Below are 17,565 nucleotides of genomic sequence, written 5' to 3' on the forward strand. Positions count from 1 at the left end.
CAGACCCTCAGCAAGACTGCAGCTCTTCTCCAGACAACCACATGAGAGCCATAAGGCAGCTGTTTCTTCTCAAGAAATTTCACTCAAACAAGATCAAGCAGATCTCAAACTCTCAAGCAGAATCTGCATGTCCCAGGGAAGTCAGGACCCAGGATGAACACAAGAACAAAAGGACAGCAGCCAGAGAAGACCACTAAGGCTGAGGCTTGGAGATATTTCAAACCATGCAGATTTGGTTGTCACCAGTTTCAAAATTTGCCATTCCTTGTAGGTGTCAGAAGTTGCATACAGATATACCTGCAGAAACCCACACACAGAGCTCTCTGATCTTTCTAATCTTCCCCTGTTTCTCGGGGGACTTTATGTCTTACAGGCCTCTGCAGTGTATGTTTGGCCTGAAGGAAGTACTGTGGGTCTGGCAAGCATCAAGCGTTTAAAGCACTGCAACCAGCTGCTCTTGCTGACCCCAAAAAACATCTCAGTCATGCTCAGTTTCTTTTACCTCAGACCAGCTCTGTGAGGAGAAGGAAATAATGACTCCATGGGTGTCCTGCTATGCCCAGCAGATCTCCTGTGATGAGCCTTGCCCAGGGGTCTGCTCCTCTGCCAAGTTACTGATGTCGCTGGAGTTGTACCAGAGCTGATTATGTGCCCACCCTCTGCTAAGTCTGGCACGCTTTGCTTAAATTGAGCACACTTCTTATGAAAGAGTGAAATTAGGATGACAGAAGTCACAGAGCCTGTTTTTCCATGTAAGTAGTGTGAGCTGTAGAAAATGGAGACTGGCAGTGGGTATGGTTGATGAAGCTATATGGTTGTTATAGAAAGGAACAACCCATTTTTCTGAAGCCATGGTAGAAAGAGGCTCAGATAGAATAGACCTGATGGTGACTCCAGAAGACCCAGATTAAGCACCTTTGCAGATGCTAGGAAAGAGATTTTTCACACATAGGATGCACCACACTTGCTGTGGACAGAAGAGAGTGTCTCAGGGCCTGTGGCTGTGAACTGTGAGGACAGGATTACAGGGCTCTGGATTAACATTGCTCTGTGCTCCCAAACCTGCAGGGAGCTTAATTAGATTCTTGCTTTTTCAGCTCTTGCTTTTTAAAATTTCATCAGTGCTCTTACGCAGTGTTTGATGCTCTTGGGCTGCAAATAAGCTTTTTCCGCTCTAAAAGAAACAGTCTGCTTGAATTTTGGGGGTTTTTTGTATGTGTGCATGTTTGTTTTTTGGGGTTTTTTTCTCTGAAATGAATGAATGTAAAGCATCACCCAATGGTACTCCCTACCACTGAATCCATCTGCACCTTTTGTGTTTTCTTGGACATATTTTCCTTATGAAAATCAGTTCAGTCTTCTCCACTGCTATGTGAAAGGCTCAAACAAATGTCAGAAAACTGACTGATAGACTCTACAGGCAAAGGAGAGAACCTGACTGTGTTCAGGGGTTGTCGATTTCACAAAGTAAACAAAAGAACACATCTATGTAATTTTTTCTCATTAATATCTTTCAGCTACAACTCTTATTTTAGACATTACTTGTGAAGGAAAGCGCAAGGCAATGTCATTGTGTTTTAAATGTAAAAAGTCTCATTAGTTTTGACAAATACATTTCCCTGATAAATTTTATTATAACTACCAGGGACATAAGGCCTAAACAACATTGTTTTTGGTAACCATTTGAAAGGCATGGCTTCCTAAAAAAAAGCAGCATGCGTTATTGTAATGTCCTGATTTTGTCCTTCCTCAAAGCCTACCTCTGGCTCTTCCCCCAAGTTATGTCTGCTAAAGGCTCAGCAGCTTTCCTATCCCATGCACAACCACATCCAGCAGTAGGATCTTCTGTGCTCTTCACTCAACTTGCATCTCCCTGCTTGATGAGGTTGTGCTGAATACAAATATCTGGGTGAGGTATATTGAGGTTTTGCAGGAATCGCAGCCACCATGGATGACAGAGCTTACATGGCTCCCTGCTGCATTACAGACTGCCTGCAGGGCTGACAGAGCCACCCTCCTTAAGCTGGGATTTACTCTCCTGTCCTGCTGGAGACTCACAGTCCAAGGGGGCAAGAGAAGGAGTTGCTTATCAGGGTGAGCTTTTAAATCCCTCTTTCTGACAGCACGGTGCAGCTGCGTGCTGCAAGCACGTCTGACAGACATTGGACCCAGGGGAGGATCAGCTCTGAAAAACCTTCCCTGGGATATTTTTGCTCCTTTCACTTCATTCTCTGCCTGTCTTCTGATTCCTGGGGTAATTTTCTTCAGCCAAAAAACAGACAGAAATGAGGGAGAAAAGGGAAGAGAGAGGTAGGCTGCAGTGAGTGGGCAGTCCGACCACAGGTGGGCACAGCAAAACACAGCTTACTTCACACAAGCCAGGGAAAGGAGCATGGGTTTCGCAAACATCACAGGCCATAGCAGGCTCTGTCCAGCCTCTGCCGTGGGGCAGGAGCAGAGGTGTGGGGCAGCTTCTCTGTGAGTGAGGGGGTAGAGAAGCACACCACACCTGGGAGTGAGCGAGTGCCCAGGGGAAGGCACTCAGGCAGGGCAAGAAGCGTTCCGTGGGGTTTGTAACCTCTTGTGCAACTAAGCCAGTACAGATTGCCAATGCCCCCACGGTGCAGCCTTGCTGTTTGCTAACGATGACAACATGAAGTGTTTGCACCCACAGCCTTCTCCTTGGTAACACGCCGCCCACACACGGCCCTTCCACCTCTGTGCCATGATGGGCAGAAAGCAGCTGCCAGGGAGGCCAGGCCCACCCAGCTCCTCTCTGGTGGCCCAAGCCCACATGCCCCACACCCCCCAGTCCACTGGCTCCTTTACACCTGGAGGAATTTCCCCGGTGTCCCTCTCAGACCCTTCAACCAGCCAGGGAAAACTGTGCTCCTTCACTGTGCATGCCAGGCAGCCACACTGAAAGCCACTGGCACCTGGTTTTAGATGAATGCTCTTGCAGCATGGCTACACTCAAATCATTGAGGATTTCTGTATTTCCAATTTGGGTATTCAAATTGTGTTAGCTTTAAATGTGGGGGAATCTATTTTCATTTTATTCTGTGTTTTTCTGGCTCTACCTGGAATTCAGATTTATGTAACATGCAACTGAACGTGTCAAGGTATCTGAAGGCTCGAAATTCACAATGCAATACTATTATATAGCTCTTTGTTATGCTAATTATTTCTTCCCAGCTGCTCCTGCAATGAGCGCCAGCCCGACCTATCAAAGGGGAACAAAACCTCTAGGCGAGTTTTCTGCTGCAAGGTCCCTTACCTCTGTGCTCCAGGGGCAGGGGCTGTGTCTCCTCCGGCACCTGTAAACCCAGCCTGGAGGTAAAACCAAACAATTTAATATTGCAGCTCCACCACCGCTGGGAGCATGAGCTAGGAATTAAAAAGCGATACCCTCTTGACAGTCAGATTGCCATGATTTACATTTTTCTCTCAGGTCCCCTCCCCCTCCACATGCATCTTCTCAGCACTTCTGAGCAAAGGGGGGGAAAAAATGAAGCAGTGTGGGAAAACATCCAGTCAAACCTCAGAGGCTCTGCTGAGGTTCTGATTTTGGCACCCACCAGGGTAGCGCTGTGTGATCGTGAAGGGTTTTTAGCGCGCGGGTGTCAGATTCATGACAGGCAGAAAATGCTGTGGTGCATTCTTTAAATAATTAAGTTTCCAAATAATAATACAAAAAAGGTTTCGCATATTCAACATTAAAACAGTAAAATGATCAGCCTGGTTGTGTTTCTATTATTTATGTTGATATTCAGTTAAAAGAGTTTGTTTTGTCCCTGTGCTTCTAGAGCCTAGGAAGATATTTTATTGATAGCGCATGGAAATATTCAAAGGGAAAAAGGAGCTTTGGCAGCTGGAAAGGGACTGCTGGGGGCACCAGCAGCTTGAAAGTCTCAGAAGACCCCTGGTAATGTGGGGCAAGGTCCTTAGCTGAATGTTGTATTTATAATGGTCACTAGTGAAATACCTCAAAAGCTGACATTACACTGTCATATTTAAGCCTCAGAATTAGCAAACAGACACTTTCAACGGGTAGAAAAATTCACAAAAAATAAAACCCCCTGTCTCAGCCTGCATGCAGAATAGGGGAAATGATCTGACACTCACTTATGCCCTACTCATATTTCAAGATTTTCTTCATAACTGTGATGACTGTAGAGGTTATTTTGAAGTTTCAGTATTGAAGCAATTCTGCAATGAAGGCACATTTCAGGATTTTGCACCTTACATCTCATAGCAAAGACAAAGTGAAATCTGCCACTATTATACCAGTTAAGCTGCTGGTAAACCAGAATCTCATCTGTCAGGCAAAGGAAGGGAAGGGTCAAAGAACGCTCCACAGGTAAAGCGTAGGCTGCTCAAGATTTAAAGAGTAGAGAAACTGTATTTTCAGGATAATATTACTAGAAATTGAGAAATATAGGTCACTTTGGTCATACTTGCTAAGACTCACAGAAGATAAATTTGGGGAAAATGTAATAGGTAGTACACTTATAGGGTAGCAACACTTAATGTATGTGCACTGTCTGATGATTTGTAATACAAAGGGCAATTGCATTTTGAGCCAAAACCACACTATTTTATTGAAAGGAAAAAATAACCCCATGGCAGCTATGTGGCTAAGAGGACATGGCTGGTAGCTGGGGCCGACTCAAGCACAGAGGATTTCACACTGAAAGAGCAGTGGACAGAGGCAAAATTTTACAAGGGTTTTTAGAGTTGATGGATGGAACAGAGCACAGATTTTACACACGTACTGAGAGGCAGAAATTATTTTGTAGTCAGGGAATAAAACTGGTTTGAAAATAATCTGCTCAACTCTGATTCCCTGCAGCAGAGGCTTTCTCTAACTAGAGGGGTAAATAGAGTAGCTGGTCCCACACTGTATGGGGTGAAAGAGGGGGAACTGCCTTTTGAAACCTGTTTTGATAAACAAAATTAGGTGTGTGTGTGTGGGGGGAAGATAAAACCAACAATAAGCAAAGGTGTGGGTAATCAGCTGATACAACCAGGCACTTCTTCTCAAAAAAAATCTGTAAAATAGCATCATCTCACACCAGCTGAGGGTCTGATCGCCTGTCACCTGGCTGCAAAAAGTTCCTGAAACATCAGCCAACAAACTGCCAGAGTGCATATAGCACCAGTCATAGTTCACGAGTGACATGCTGTATTAGAATGACGAGATTGGTGGTGGGACAGTGGGAGTGTCATTGGTTGGGAGGTCCCTCTGAGCTTGCTAGAGATGGGCAGCAGCAATGGAGACAGGCCAGCATCTCACAGAGGAGCCACAAGTATCCACCACCCTCCTTACATTGGCCAGAGGTTTTATCTGTCTCAGGAGGCAGGTGCAGCCCATGGTAAGGAAAGGCAAGCCCAGCGGGGTATTCCACAGGGAAAGTACCACTGCTGGAGGTAGTACAAAATGGACTAACCTCGAGCAGACAGACCATTTGTCTCCTTTCTGCAATCCTGGTATGACATATTAGATGCTCTCTGCAATGAATTGGAGACTGATGCTGTATTAACTGAGAACTACTAGCTATGGCAGAGAAGTTGTTTTTCAAATTTGGTATCTCCCTGCTTTGGGGTTTTTTGCTCATTGTGCATACTTCTGAGCATACACAGACCACCCATCTGTGACTTGTCTTCACACTCCCTGCATTCCTCAGAGAGGAATTTGAACACAGAGATTAAAAGAAGTTAACATACTTGCCTACCTGGCCCTTCAGCTGGATCTGGTGAGAAAGCTTTGCATATTTTACAGCCTGCACCACTTCTGCAAAGCTGAGGAACTGAAACTCCACCTTCCCTGTGGTGCACTCCCTTCCTTGCTATGACTTAAGACTAGGGAGAGCAACAACTGGCCAACTACAGCCGCAAATGCAACAGTTTTCACATGATTATTCCCCTAGAGCTGAATCTAACCTTTCGCACCTGACCCCAGTCCTCCTGATATGGGAAGCCACTGACCCTGAGTGGTAAATTCAGTCTGGTCTTATAGCCACAGCTGCTTTGCTCTGTGCTCTCTGAGTCAAGAGGGGTGAAGGTCTCACCCCAACATCCCTCAACCCCAGGGCAAGTTTGGGCTCGGTTCCCGGCGCAGTCCCAGCTGGCCAGAACACCTCGTGTTAGCAGCCTCCAGCCGAGCAGGATTAGCTGCTGCGAGGGCTCTCGGCACCCTGCCACGGCTGTGTTTACATTAGAGAAAATGGACCTCACAGAGACAGTTTGCAAACACCACAAGACGAACTTTTGTAAACTCCCTCGGTTTAGTCATCTTTCCCCATCTGTCAGAGGAGTTAAAGTGAGATTGAAAAAACACAGGAAATTACTGTGTATTCCAAGTAGTTGTGACAGAGCGGCTTGGCTGTTACATGGGATGCCTTGTGGAAGATTCTCATCTCCAAATGTTTCCAGCAAGATCCTTTGCAGTGCTTCCCCTGCTGCAATCTTTGAGGAGGCTCTGCACACCCTGTCAGGAAAAGCCTCTGGGGTGTTGCACACAGCTGCAGAAAAACTCATACCAAGACTAAGGAGCCCAAAATGTTACTTCTAGAAAGCAAGGGCCAGTCCCTTTTTTTCAAGGAGTTGCAGAGCACGGGATGGGCAATGAAAAAGGTCAGGTGCCTCTGGGAGGCTAACATGTAAAAGTTACATTCACTGAGTAAAATGCCAGACGAAATCTTTACCCCACAGCAGTTTAAACCTTTCTGTGATGTGACTGGCTGGTGCTTTTTGTGATAAAATTCAAGAAACTTCTTTTATCAAGGTTCCTGATGTGAGTAAGCAGCAGTTGCATTTGCTACACCTCTGGCTATAGCCTTTATCTCAAGAAGGCAATGGAAGGGCATGAGTTGAATGCAGACTAGAAATCACTTTCACATCTCTACTTCAGCCATACCCTTTAATCACCAGATGACTGCCACCAGGGCAGCCTGAGCTACCAGCAGCTAGAAAGACTGTTTCGCTGGGTGGAGAACAAACAGCATGAGCCTCCAGAGGGGCCACAAAGCAGCGAGACACACTGTAGCCTAGTTAAGATTGCTTAAATTCCCCTTCAGCTCACGCTGCAGCTCCCAGCCACGCTTCCTGCTTCCCCTGAGCAGACCCAAAGAGTGGTGGCACCTGGCGTGCTGCTCCGGTGCCACACTGTGGTCCTCAGCTAAAGGCGGTAGATGAGAGATGTAAAAAGGAGGATGGAGGGTGCACTGGAAAACAAAATGTCAAAAAACATCTCTTTCCCACAACTTTGCTTTGGGGTATAACACCTTCAGGGCTGAAAGAACTTCATTTCTGCGGCTCAGCCTGGGTTTGTTTTCTCTGCAGAGCCAGCTGCTACGCTGGCATTGCAAATCCGTGCCAGCTGAGGCTATTTGAGTGCTGGGAATGCTTCAGTAACCCTGTTAAAACTGTTTCAACAGTTTAGCTAATCCAGTAAAAATAGTAAAATTCTACCCGAAGTATTAAGTATAAATGAAGCACAATGATATTATGCTGCACGGTTTGAAAAAGGAGTGTAATTTTTTCAACTGAAATGAACTACACATTTCCAAGGGAAATGTATTACCTGGTGGAAAGCGATCCTGAAGATAAAATGGCACTTCTGTTCTCAGTGACAGTAAAATAGACCTGACAACAGAAACAGCTTTTTCTGTTGCTGTTTTCCATGCATTATTGAAGTACCATTACAAGCAGGGATTAGCCTGCTGAAAGGCAGAGTATTTTAGTCTTACTCTCTAGGAGCAAGGTGTAAGACAGTAAAACAATCTCCCTAAAGAAGCTCTTTTGTCCATTTTTTCCAGGCAGTTAGACCAGGATCAGGTTCAGGAGCATTCACTTAGCAGTTATGCTTGAACATGTGGATGAAAGGCATTAGTATAATCTTGGAAAATAATTAATTCTTGAAAATTTGTGATACTAGCAAAACATCCTCAGTACTGGAGTGGGCAATAGGGAAAAGGCCTATCTGGTTTACACCCTCTACATGACATAAATCAAAACAAACTTAAACCATGAAATTCATTCAGCCTGGCCCAGGTTGGAAATCCTATCCAGGTCTATTGCATTTCTAGCAATTGGACAAGGGTGCTTCTAACTCAATTTTATAGCATTAAATACCTCTATCTCTTCTGAAGCAAACAGGATAACTCAGTGGACTCCTGAGTCTAATACATCTACTTTCAGTATCTGCCATTATTTTGTGATGCAGGGTACAGAGAAAGACAAAAAAAGACCACATAGCCTCAGGCCAGCTTTCAGAAATTAAATGACATTTCATGCCTTACAGACCCCAATGACACCCTGTGAGACTGCCCAGAGCTGTAATGGGTTAATTTCTAGGTGTCTCTGGAACTGAAGAAGCTGTTGGAGAGGCCAGACTAGAGTTCCCCTGATCCACCACTTCAGCTGGTATAAATTAAACTCACAAGACTCTGCAATAGGTTACATGTGTGAGCTTGCACTTGAAGACCAGGGAGCCTCTTGGGGTCAAAAAGCTTTCAGACCCCCCAAAAGTGTTAGCTGATTGGTAGCCTGGGCAGCATTTGGCCAGACATTATCCTTGGCTATACATGCAAATCCACAGAGAATTCTGTTGCTTCTCAGTGCACCTTCACTGTCCTAAAGGCTCCTGAAACCCTTAGAAGGCTGAGCTCCATCCCAGAATCAACTTGAGGTGCACAAATGCAGTCAACTGCAGACTAAGCTCTTCGGCAGGGAGCAGTTTGATTAAATGGCATTTCCATGGGTGAGGGAGGGGAACGTGGGGGAAAGGACCCAGTAGCCATTGGAGATGTAAAATTAAAATGAATTTTGGTCATTTTAATAAATATATATCAAGGAAATGTCACTTTACTACAACAACACATTAGTATACAAGCATCTAATAATTAAGCTTAAAACATCAAATGTTTATCAAATATTGGAAAAGAGCAGACATTACTAGACTATCTGGATATAACACAAGAAAAATCATTTAAAAAAAAATTGGTCCTTGTGGACAAATGTCTAAATGATGATCCTACTCATACACTGTATGAATGAGATCTATATTTAATATTATTATTATTAATAAAAAAGCTTCTGTCTTGGAGAAATCAGGTGGGATTTATACTTTGTTGCTCTTCAAAATTATAACCCTTACAAACCCTTGTCAATTCCAGCTCATCCGACCACATAAAGGTTATCCTAGATACTCTCTTTGTGGTCACTTTGGTTGGTAGGGAAGCTTTTTCCTGTGACCCCTGGGCTTAGTCACAAAACCAGTCCAGTTTGCAAAAGTGAACTATGGGGTGTAAGTTTACCCAAAATAACCAGGCTGAACCTGTGAAACCCAGAGTAGGAGGTCACTGACCTGCCTGACTCCAGCTCCAAGCAGCTCAGGGTGGTGCCTCCCAGGGACCCTCGTGCCCTGTGCCAAGCTGGCTGCTCCCCCAGCACAGAGGTGGATTTCAGCCTTTGGACAAGAACCAAGCAGACAAGATGTCACTTGGATGCACGATGCTGTGGAAACAGGCAGCTATTATGAGTCAGCCACGGCCTGGATGTGGCTATTTTGCCGAGCACATCCTGCCAGTTGTTATGGGGACTGTGGGAACTAATTAATTTGGTGGATCGAAGACTAGCAATACTCTGGGTCCAAACCCAATTAATGGGCACTTTAAACAGCACACTTTTGCAAATGCTCTACCTAGGGATGACTAAATGTTGTCCTTAGCCACTGAAATCTCAGCTCATTTCTCCAAAATGTTCTTTTTAAAAATTAAACCCTTTACATTCATTGAGATAAAATCATGGTTTACCGCCACATTATCGGTTAACATTGTGCTTTTTGCTTTCTTTTTTTGAAATCAACAGCAAAAGTCATAGAAAAATTCCCGCATGCTTTTGCAATCTAAAAGAGAGAAATTATGCGAAACAGAATAAAGTATAAAACATGCCACTGGTTCATGAACTTCATTATACGAAGAAAGAAAAAAAAAAGTCCCAGCAACAGTCAGTTGCCATAGAAACACTCAAGCATCGAATGCTTGTTTACAAGAGACATCTCTCTATTGTTTCTTAAATCCCTTCCTAAGGATGGCAAATCAAAAAGCAATTGAGCATCAAAAAGGAAGAACAGAGATGTTTGAATAGGAAGTTGAACTCAGTACTTCAAAGGTTAAAGGTTTCTAATAATATTGATCCACCTGTGGGTTGGTTGTTTTTTTTTTTTCTCTATTTAGGTTAAATCCCTGCTGTATCACTGATTTTTACTTAATTTTCACGCTGGCAAAAATTAAGACAGAAAGTAAGGCACCAAAAAAAAACCTGCCCCGTGTAACAACAAGCCTCATTAGTTACTAAAGCCGAGGTGAAATCGTGCAAGTACTTGAGCTGCATGTTGTGCTTCTGATTCAGATCCCACAAACAGGTTATTTCTTTATGCTATGTCCCATTTTGTCAGTTGAACAAGACGCTGAATCCAGGAATTCAAGAGTACCAGTACAAAAGGTAAGGATGGTTTATTCCCAGTCCATGTAGACAGTCCTTTGTCAAAACAAATACTGAGTTAAGAGGAGCACATCACCCTCGCTGGTAGCATCTATTTATGTACCAGACTTCTAATTCCTTGGTAAACACAATGGAGGTTCTTCTTAATTAATGGCAGACTTCTTGGGGGTGGGGATCTATAAAACGATATGTTTTCCCCATCTGGCTGATTGATATTTTCAGTAACGAAAGCTACACCATGGCTGCACAGACTACAGTGCTAAACAATAACACAACTGCGTCCTTTATGAAGTCTCCGTATTTATAAATAGCCCACTGATGCAGATCACAGAGACACTTGATGCAATCTGCTCTCCATCATTTAAAACTACTTGTAATGTTTGTGGCACGATTGTATCATTTGTAGAAAACTATAAAAAATCCATTCAAAATAAAAATTTGATAGACGAACAAACATGCTGCGCATGCTTCTACAGAGCAAGAAAGATGCCTCATATTTTACTTCCTTTGCTGCAGCACGTTTTGTTACTTGGTAAAGATTCCTTTTTCCTTAAGGATTTTTTCCAAGATTCACTCATGTTGCTCTTGTCATTACATCCAGTCTCAAAATAGTCATAGAATTTGTCTTTACATTCGAGAGCATGGCTGCCTCTTACGGGTTCACAGTTTAGGGTGACACTCTCTCGCTCAGGTTCATTACCTTCTTTCTCATCAGTAAATTTTGCCTTTTCCTGATTACTGAGAGACCTGGCATTTGTGATGAATATTTCATTAGCAGGTATCTGGTCATCGCTCCTGTAGGAAGCGGCGCTGCCAATGTCATAGTCCACCTGCTGGGAACAGCTTGGCAAAGAAATGGGGAGGGAGGAGGAGGAGGAGAAGGAAGAGGAGGAAGTATTTTCTGTACTAGTATTAACAGAGTAGGGTAGATTTAAATAGTGACTGCCACACTCTTGATAGAAGCAGCACGTGTGGAGCTTCTCATATTCCTCTTTTGCCATCCGGAGGCGCTTTCTGTAGGGACAGTCCTGAGGCACAAACCACTCTTGTGGCGAGGTGCCACTGAAGGAGCAGGTGGAGAAGCACCAGTTGTTCTGCATAATGATTTCTCCATGGATTCTCTTCATTAGATTGTTGATGAGGACGGATCTCCGCAGGTAGACTTCAGGATCATCAATGAATTTCAGCTTTTCCAAAGACATGTAAAGAATGTGGGCCCGCTCCTCAAACACAGAGATGGTCTGAAAATGCAAGACAGAAGAAATGTTGCAGGCATGGAGAAAGAAAATGAAGCAACGTATTGCCCCTCATGCCACTACTTTTCTCATTCTCTTTCTGAGACACCTAAAACTGGCTTTTCATTTTGCACACTCATGTAGCTGGGGACCTCCTTTTTCTTGGCCACAGCATTCACCCAGGTTTAGCAGTTAGGGGTCTGAGCATTACACCACAGAGGCAATCACAGGGCACAAATCCAGGATGAGAGAGTGAAATCCAGATGCACAGATCTGGCTCTTGATTTGCATTTGGGGCTAAAACATGAAATTGTTGTGCACATTTGCTCCAGTGATGGCTGGGGTCTTTTTGATGTAAATGGACCCAATTCCATCACCCCCTGTGGGGCTTCTATAAAGCTCTTGAAGCCAAGCAAAGGTCCCCTCCTGCAGCCTCAAGGTTTGCAAAAATGCAGCCAGCAGCCAGCACCTCATGCAGCATTTCATCCACTGCCAGTGGAAGAGGCCCTCCAGCAAGGGGGTCTGCATTTGCCAAGCTTCCTTATGTACAAAAGTACATGCAGGGAGGGAGGCAGAGAAAAACCCATCTGAAAGCATCACAGCATCTGGAGAGCAGCTGTTGGCCTGCATACTACACACCCTGCGCTCTACAGGACCAGTGGGAATGCAGATAGGCAGGGACAAGGTCAGGAAATGAAGAGTGGATAGGGATTTGCAGAAATCCTGGCTCGATGCCCACAGATTTGTTCTCCCTTCCACGGTCCTTCCAGGACTCCCTTTCTCAGCACTGTGAGCATGAGCAGGTTACTGCCCCTGGGAGGCCCTGGATTCTGCACTGTAATCGCTACCCTGGGAATCAAAATAGGAGAGGGGGCAATGCATGCTACTGTAAGCACTATTAACTAATTTTCATTTTTAGTAAGAATTTAGTTTGCGTAGGAGGAGAGCAGCACAGCACAAAGAGAGACTGCTCCAAATCTCCCCCATCTGTGGCTTGATCATTCCTCCCTTTCCCACATGGTTACAGCATTTTTGCAGAGTGGAAGTCGTAGCTATGAGGACTGAAAGAGCTTAAAGCACAGCTGCTTTTCACATCCATTCAGCTCTCCTCAGCCCTCTAGCTCTTTCCACAGCCTGGTCTTGTCTGCAAGGCTTAGCAGAAGCACAGTGCCTTGTGAAAACAAAAATTGGCTGTGTTTTCATGCATGTTCACAGCTGAAGCTCTTTTTTGTTAAGAGTAATTTTCTATAATAAATGACTCATTTTAAATTATATTAAGCCTATAGGTTAATTTGCGTCCTTCATGCCTGCTGCAGATATAGTCAGTGAAGCTATAAAAGCCTGGAGCAAACCAGTAAGCCTTGAACTGTGATGCACCTGGAGATATGTTCTGGAGGGCCACCAGTAGGAACAAGTTGTCAGAGGCTTTCCACTACAAATGTTTGCCAACAGCTCTCTGGGGAGGGCTGTAGGCCCTAACTCCATACCCTCTACAGGACAAAGGATCTCAGAACATAGATCTTTCTGCAATGGGCAGCAGAGGTAAAAAATTCCAAGGAATCTGGTGGGCATACCTCCCCTCCCCAGAGCTCCATGTTGCAAAGCAGAAAGCACATTCGTGCTGAACAGAAGAAACTGGTGACCCAGGGTTTCTGACATGATTCATCTCTATGACAGCACAAAACAATGTCTGGGACAGGTCCATCCTATCAATACCTCTACAACTGGTTTTCATGCTGTTAGAAAGGGGTGAGTAACTATTTGTCCTCTTTGCAAGGAAAACAATCATGGATACAAATATCCAACAGTCTAGCCAAGAAAAAAAACTGGCTGAAATCAGAGTGCTATGACATGTGGGAGACATGCTCTCTAACCAGAGTACATTTTTCAACACCCTTGGTGCTATTTATTCACTGCTCTGGCAGCAGACCCGACACCTTCTGGAATTAACAGCATGGCAGTTTTTCACCTTTCCAGTCAGGTACTCGCTTCCAGCCAACGCTGTTTGTAACTGAAAATTCCTTCAGCAAGTCTAAGGCCCTCTGGAAGTGAGCTCTGTGTTACTGCTCACCCTTCCTCTGTGGAAATCCCTCCAGGGAAACCGGACCCCACCTCCCCGCCCAGTGCCCCTGGCAGGGACAAGGCACTCTGTTCTCCTGGCATCTCAGAAGGCTGCCTCTGCCATGCAGGTGAAGACAATGTCTCTGGGGCTCTTGTGGTGTTATTGCCTCCCATAAGCTGTGCTTTAATCAGATTGCATTGAGTCCTCTCTATCACCAATAGTACATGGGTAGCACCAGACTGCCATGGGCCAGGTACGATCCAGCAAGGTAAGGATGGTGTCTCAAGGCATGAGCTATCCTTAAGCACATCACTCCAGGCACTCAGTTCATAGAATCCTAGAATCGTTTTGACTGGAAAAGACCTGTAAGATCATCGAATCCAATCGTCAACCCAGCACCGCCAAATACACCACTAAACCATGACCCTAAGCACCACATCTACACGTCTGTTAAATACCTCTTGGGATGGTGACTCACCCACTTCCTCACACAGCCTGCTCCAGCACCTGACCACCCTTTTGGTGAAGAAATTTTTCCTAATATGCAACCTAAACCTCTCCTGGTACAACTAGAGGCTGTTTCCTCTTGTTCTATTGCTTGTTACTTGGGAGAAGTACCCCCACCACGCCACAGCCTCCTTTCAGGTAGTTGTAGAGAGCAATGAGGTCTCCCCTCAGCCTCCTTTTCTCCAGGCTAAACAATCCCAGTTCCCGCAGCTGCTCCTCATAAGACTTGTGCTCCAGACCCTCTACCAGCTTCGTGGGCACGCTCCAGCACCTTGATGTTCTTGTAGTGAAGGGCCCAAAACTGAACACAGTATTCAAGGTGCAGCCTCAATTCCCTACAGGATTGAGCCCTTAATGAACAAGAGCATAAAATCTCTCACAAAATAAAAAGTTAAGATTTCAATTTATGTATTCACTGGCCTGGGAAATGTTTGCTCTAATCCCTTGCCTGACAGCTTTCATTAAAAAAAATATTCTTTCATTTACTAATCTGTTCTTTCAGAGTTATTAGCTTTTTAATAAACAAGATTAAATACTGAAGGAGCTTGTACTCACTTTCCAAATAATTCTGTTTTTCTAGAGGATCTGTAACCCATTTGGGGTACATGGAACCTATCCCTACATTTTCCCCCTGGAAAAAGTTTTGAACTCAGTGGGGAATCATGGGCCCTTTTTATTCATGTTTTTGGTTTCTGATGTTCAAATGCTGCTAGGGAGCTGTTTCTGTAAACATGATATAAACTATCTAAGAACTAAATAATCTGAGAAAGAAAGTTATTCTCAGTGTTTCTATTTACAGATGTTATAAATTAAGAAATGCCTTTGCTTCTTAAACAATTTGATGACAATAAAACAATAAATGTGAACAAGTGACAACTATTTGTTTCTGAGCAAACAGCTGGATCACCCTCCTAATTTCAGCCTTCTGGAAATGGGTCAATCGAGTCTGAAACTTGGGAGTAAAAATAACGAGTATTAGAAAACATACTTTCTGTGTACAGCTGCTGAGCGGTGGATGCAAATCCTCCTCTTCCACATACTTCCTTTTAAAGTATGTGATCTTGGATGTTGTTACAGGATTTGAAATTTCCCTGTAATGCGATCCTGTGGGTAATAAATCAGATACGACAAATGACATGCGATTTGCCGGAGGTCCTCCAAACAAAACACTTTTCCCTTCCCCTCGCGCTCCAGGAGAACTCACTCCACCGCCTATTTCCACATCTACGAGAAACAAGACCCTCACCTGCCCAACACACCACTCGCCAGACGTCCCGGCAGCCCGCGGCTGCGTCGCCCGGCAGGTCGGCAGACAGGCAGCTGCCGTCCCCAGGACGCCCGGGCAGGCTTTCGGGAAAACTTCCCGCTCCCGCCCGCCGCCGGGCAGCTGCCCGCCCGCCTTCCCGCCCGCCTTCCCGCGGGCTCCTGCCTTCCCAGGAGCAGCCGGGTGCGACGGCGCCCGGCGAACCCCGCGCACCTGCGGCCCCGCCGCGCTCGCTGCCCCCCGCGGCTGCCGCGGCTCCCGCCCGGGCCCGCCGCCGTCCCCCCGCCGAGCGCCGCAGCGGTCGCGCCTCCCTCCGCCGACAAACCTCCGTCCCCCCGCTGCCGGGGGGGCTCGCCGCGGCCCCGCCAGTGCCTACCTGCGGCGGGGGTCCCTGGGGCCGGCGGGGCCGGGGGCGGCGGGGCCGGGGCGGTGGGAGCAGGGCCGGGGCCGGATCGGCTGCAGCAGGGCGGCTGCCAAAGGGCGCGGTAGGCGGCGAGGTCGGCAGCTCCCTCGGCGGCGATGGGGCGGCCCAGCCGCTGCATGGGCAGCACCAGGGTCATCGCGGGCGCCGGCACCTGGAAGCGAAGCAGCGCGGTCAGCGCCCGGCACCCCCCGCTTCACCGCGCACCTCCCGCAACGCGCACCCCCCGCAACGCGCACCCCCCGCACCGCGCACCCCCTGCTTCACCGCGCACCCCCGCGCGTTCCTCTGCCCCCCTGGCAGTCACAGCTCTGCGAACGCATACGTACAAAACACACGCATATATATGTTACATAGACACACTTCTTTTTTTTTTTTTTTAACCCCCCCCCCCCCCACGTTCTTATGGCAGGGAAAAGACCGGAGCTCTTTCCCACAAAGGGCGCGGGGGTCCCCGGTACCGGGAGTTTGTGCGCGCCCCCGTCCCCGCCGCCCCCCGTCCCCGGCGGGCTTCACACACCGGCACGGATCCGCTCACTCCTTTCCCATCCTCTCCCGGCGGGGCTGGCACGGCACCCAGGGGTCTGCAAGTCTCGGGGGGTGCGTGCGTGTGTGTGTGTGCGTGTGCGCGCCCGTGCCTGCGGTGCCGGTGCCTGTGTGTGTGTGTGCGTGCGTGTCTGTGTGTGTGCAGGGGGGTGCGTGTGTGCGAGAGAGCGCGCCCAGGAGTTCGGGATCGCCTTCCTTTTCTTCTTTCTTCCCTCCCAAACGAAACAGGCAGCAGAGTCTTAGGTAGTTGTTTCCACTAGCCCCGATCGGACTGAACTGGATCTGCCTCCAGTCAAAACACTGCGAGACTAAGACAGAAAATTGGCTCCGGTTTCAAGCCGTGAGTTGCAGTCCCACCGGAGCCAAGCACAACATCGGCGGAGCAGGCGGAATATTAAGCAGGAGCGGGGACTCCGGGGCCAGCGCCAGGCTGCGAGCTGCCTCCTGCCGCGACAGCAGGCGGGTGGGGAGGGGAGAGAGCAAACTTTCTGCTAGGGGCAAGGGATGAGTTCATAGTCACCTACTTCTTGGCAGAGGAGCGTGGAACAATGCGCCCAGACACGGCCCGGCCCCTCCCTCTCCTTCCTCCTCCTCCTCTCTCTAAGAACGCGGGATGTAGTTTCCCCTCGGTGCGGTGCAGCCTCCTCCCCCCGCACCCTCCCGGAGAGAAGACGAGGGCCCGAGCGAGCAGCCAGAAGGAGGGGCCGCAGGTGGGCAGGTGGAATTCCAGCAATTGTTTGTGTTAGCAGCTGAGCGCTAACAAGAGGAAAAAATAAACCGCAGCAGAAGAGGGAGGAAAAATAAATCATTCACATCTGCCAGTTGTTTTCTTAAATCCTGGAAGAATGCACAAGGCTGCTACTTCATTAAGAAACGGGCTCCCAACACGCAGTCACCTCCCGTTCCTCAGGCGCGTGGGTGGGTCTGCCCTACACTCCTCACCGGGGCAGAGGGTGGGGGGTGAAGGGGAGGGCAGCTGAAACCCCCCAGCAGTTTGCCTGAGCAAAGGCCGTCAGACCTC

General features: G+C 47.0%; 1 protein-coding gene across 1 annotated transcript; it reads right to left on the reverse strand.

The window, feature by feature from the left end:
• Window positions 1–8,812: 8,812 nt before the first annotated feature.
• On the reverse strand, window positions 8,813–17,047 carry SERTAD4 (SERTA domain containing 4). The gene is made up of 4 exons (XM_051615608.1): window positions 16,519–17,047; window positions 15,954–16,152; window positions 15,302–15,417; window positions 8,813–11,750 (listed from the first exon to the last, which is right to left on the reverse strand). Exons 2-4 carry the CDS (start codon window positions 16,135–16,137, stop codon window positions 11,001–11,003), a joined length of 1,050 nt encoding a protein of 349 aa, XP_051471568.1. The 5' UTR covers window positions 16,138–16,152; window positions 16,519–17,047; the 3' UTR covers window positions 8,813–11,000.
• Window positions 17,048–17,565: the final 518 nt, after the last annotated feature.

The sequence above is a fragment of the Apus apus genome, chromosome 3 (genome assembly GCF_020740795.1).
Source record: "Apus apus isolate bApuApu2 chromosome 3, bApuApu2.pri.cur, whole genome shotgun sequence".
Classification (NCBI taxonomy): domain Eukaryota; kingdom Metazoa; phylum Chordata; class Aves; order Apodiformes; family Apodidae; genus Apus; species Apus apus.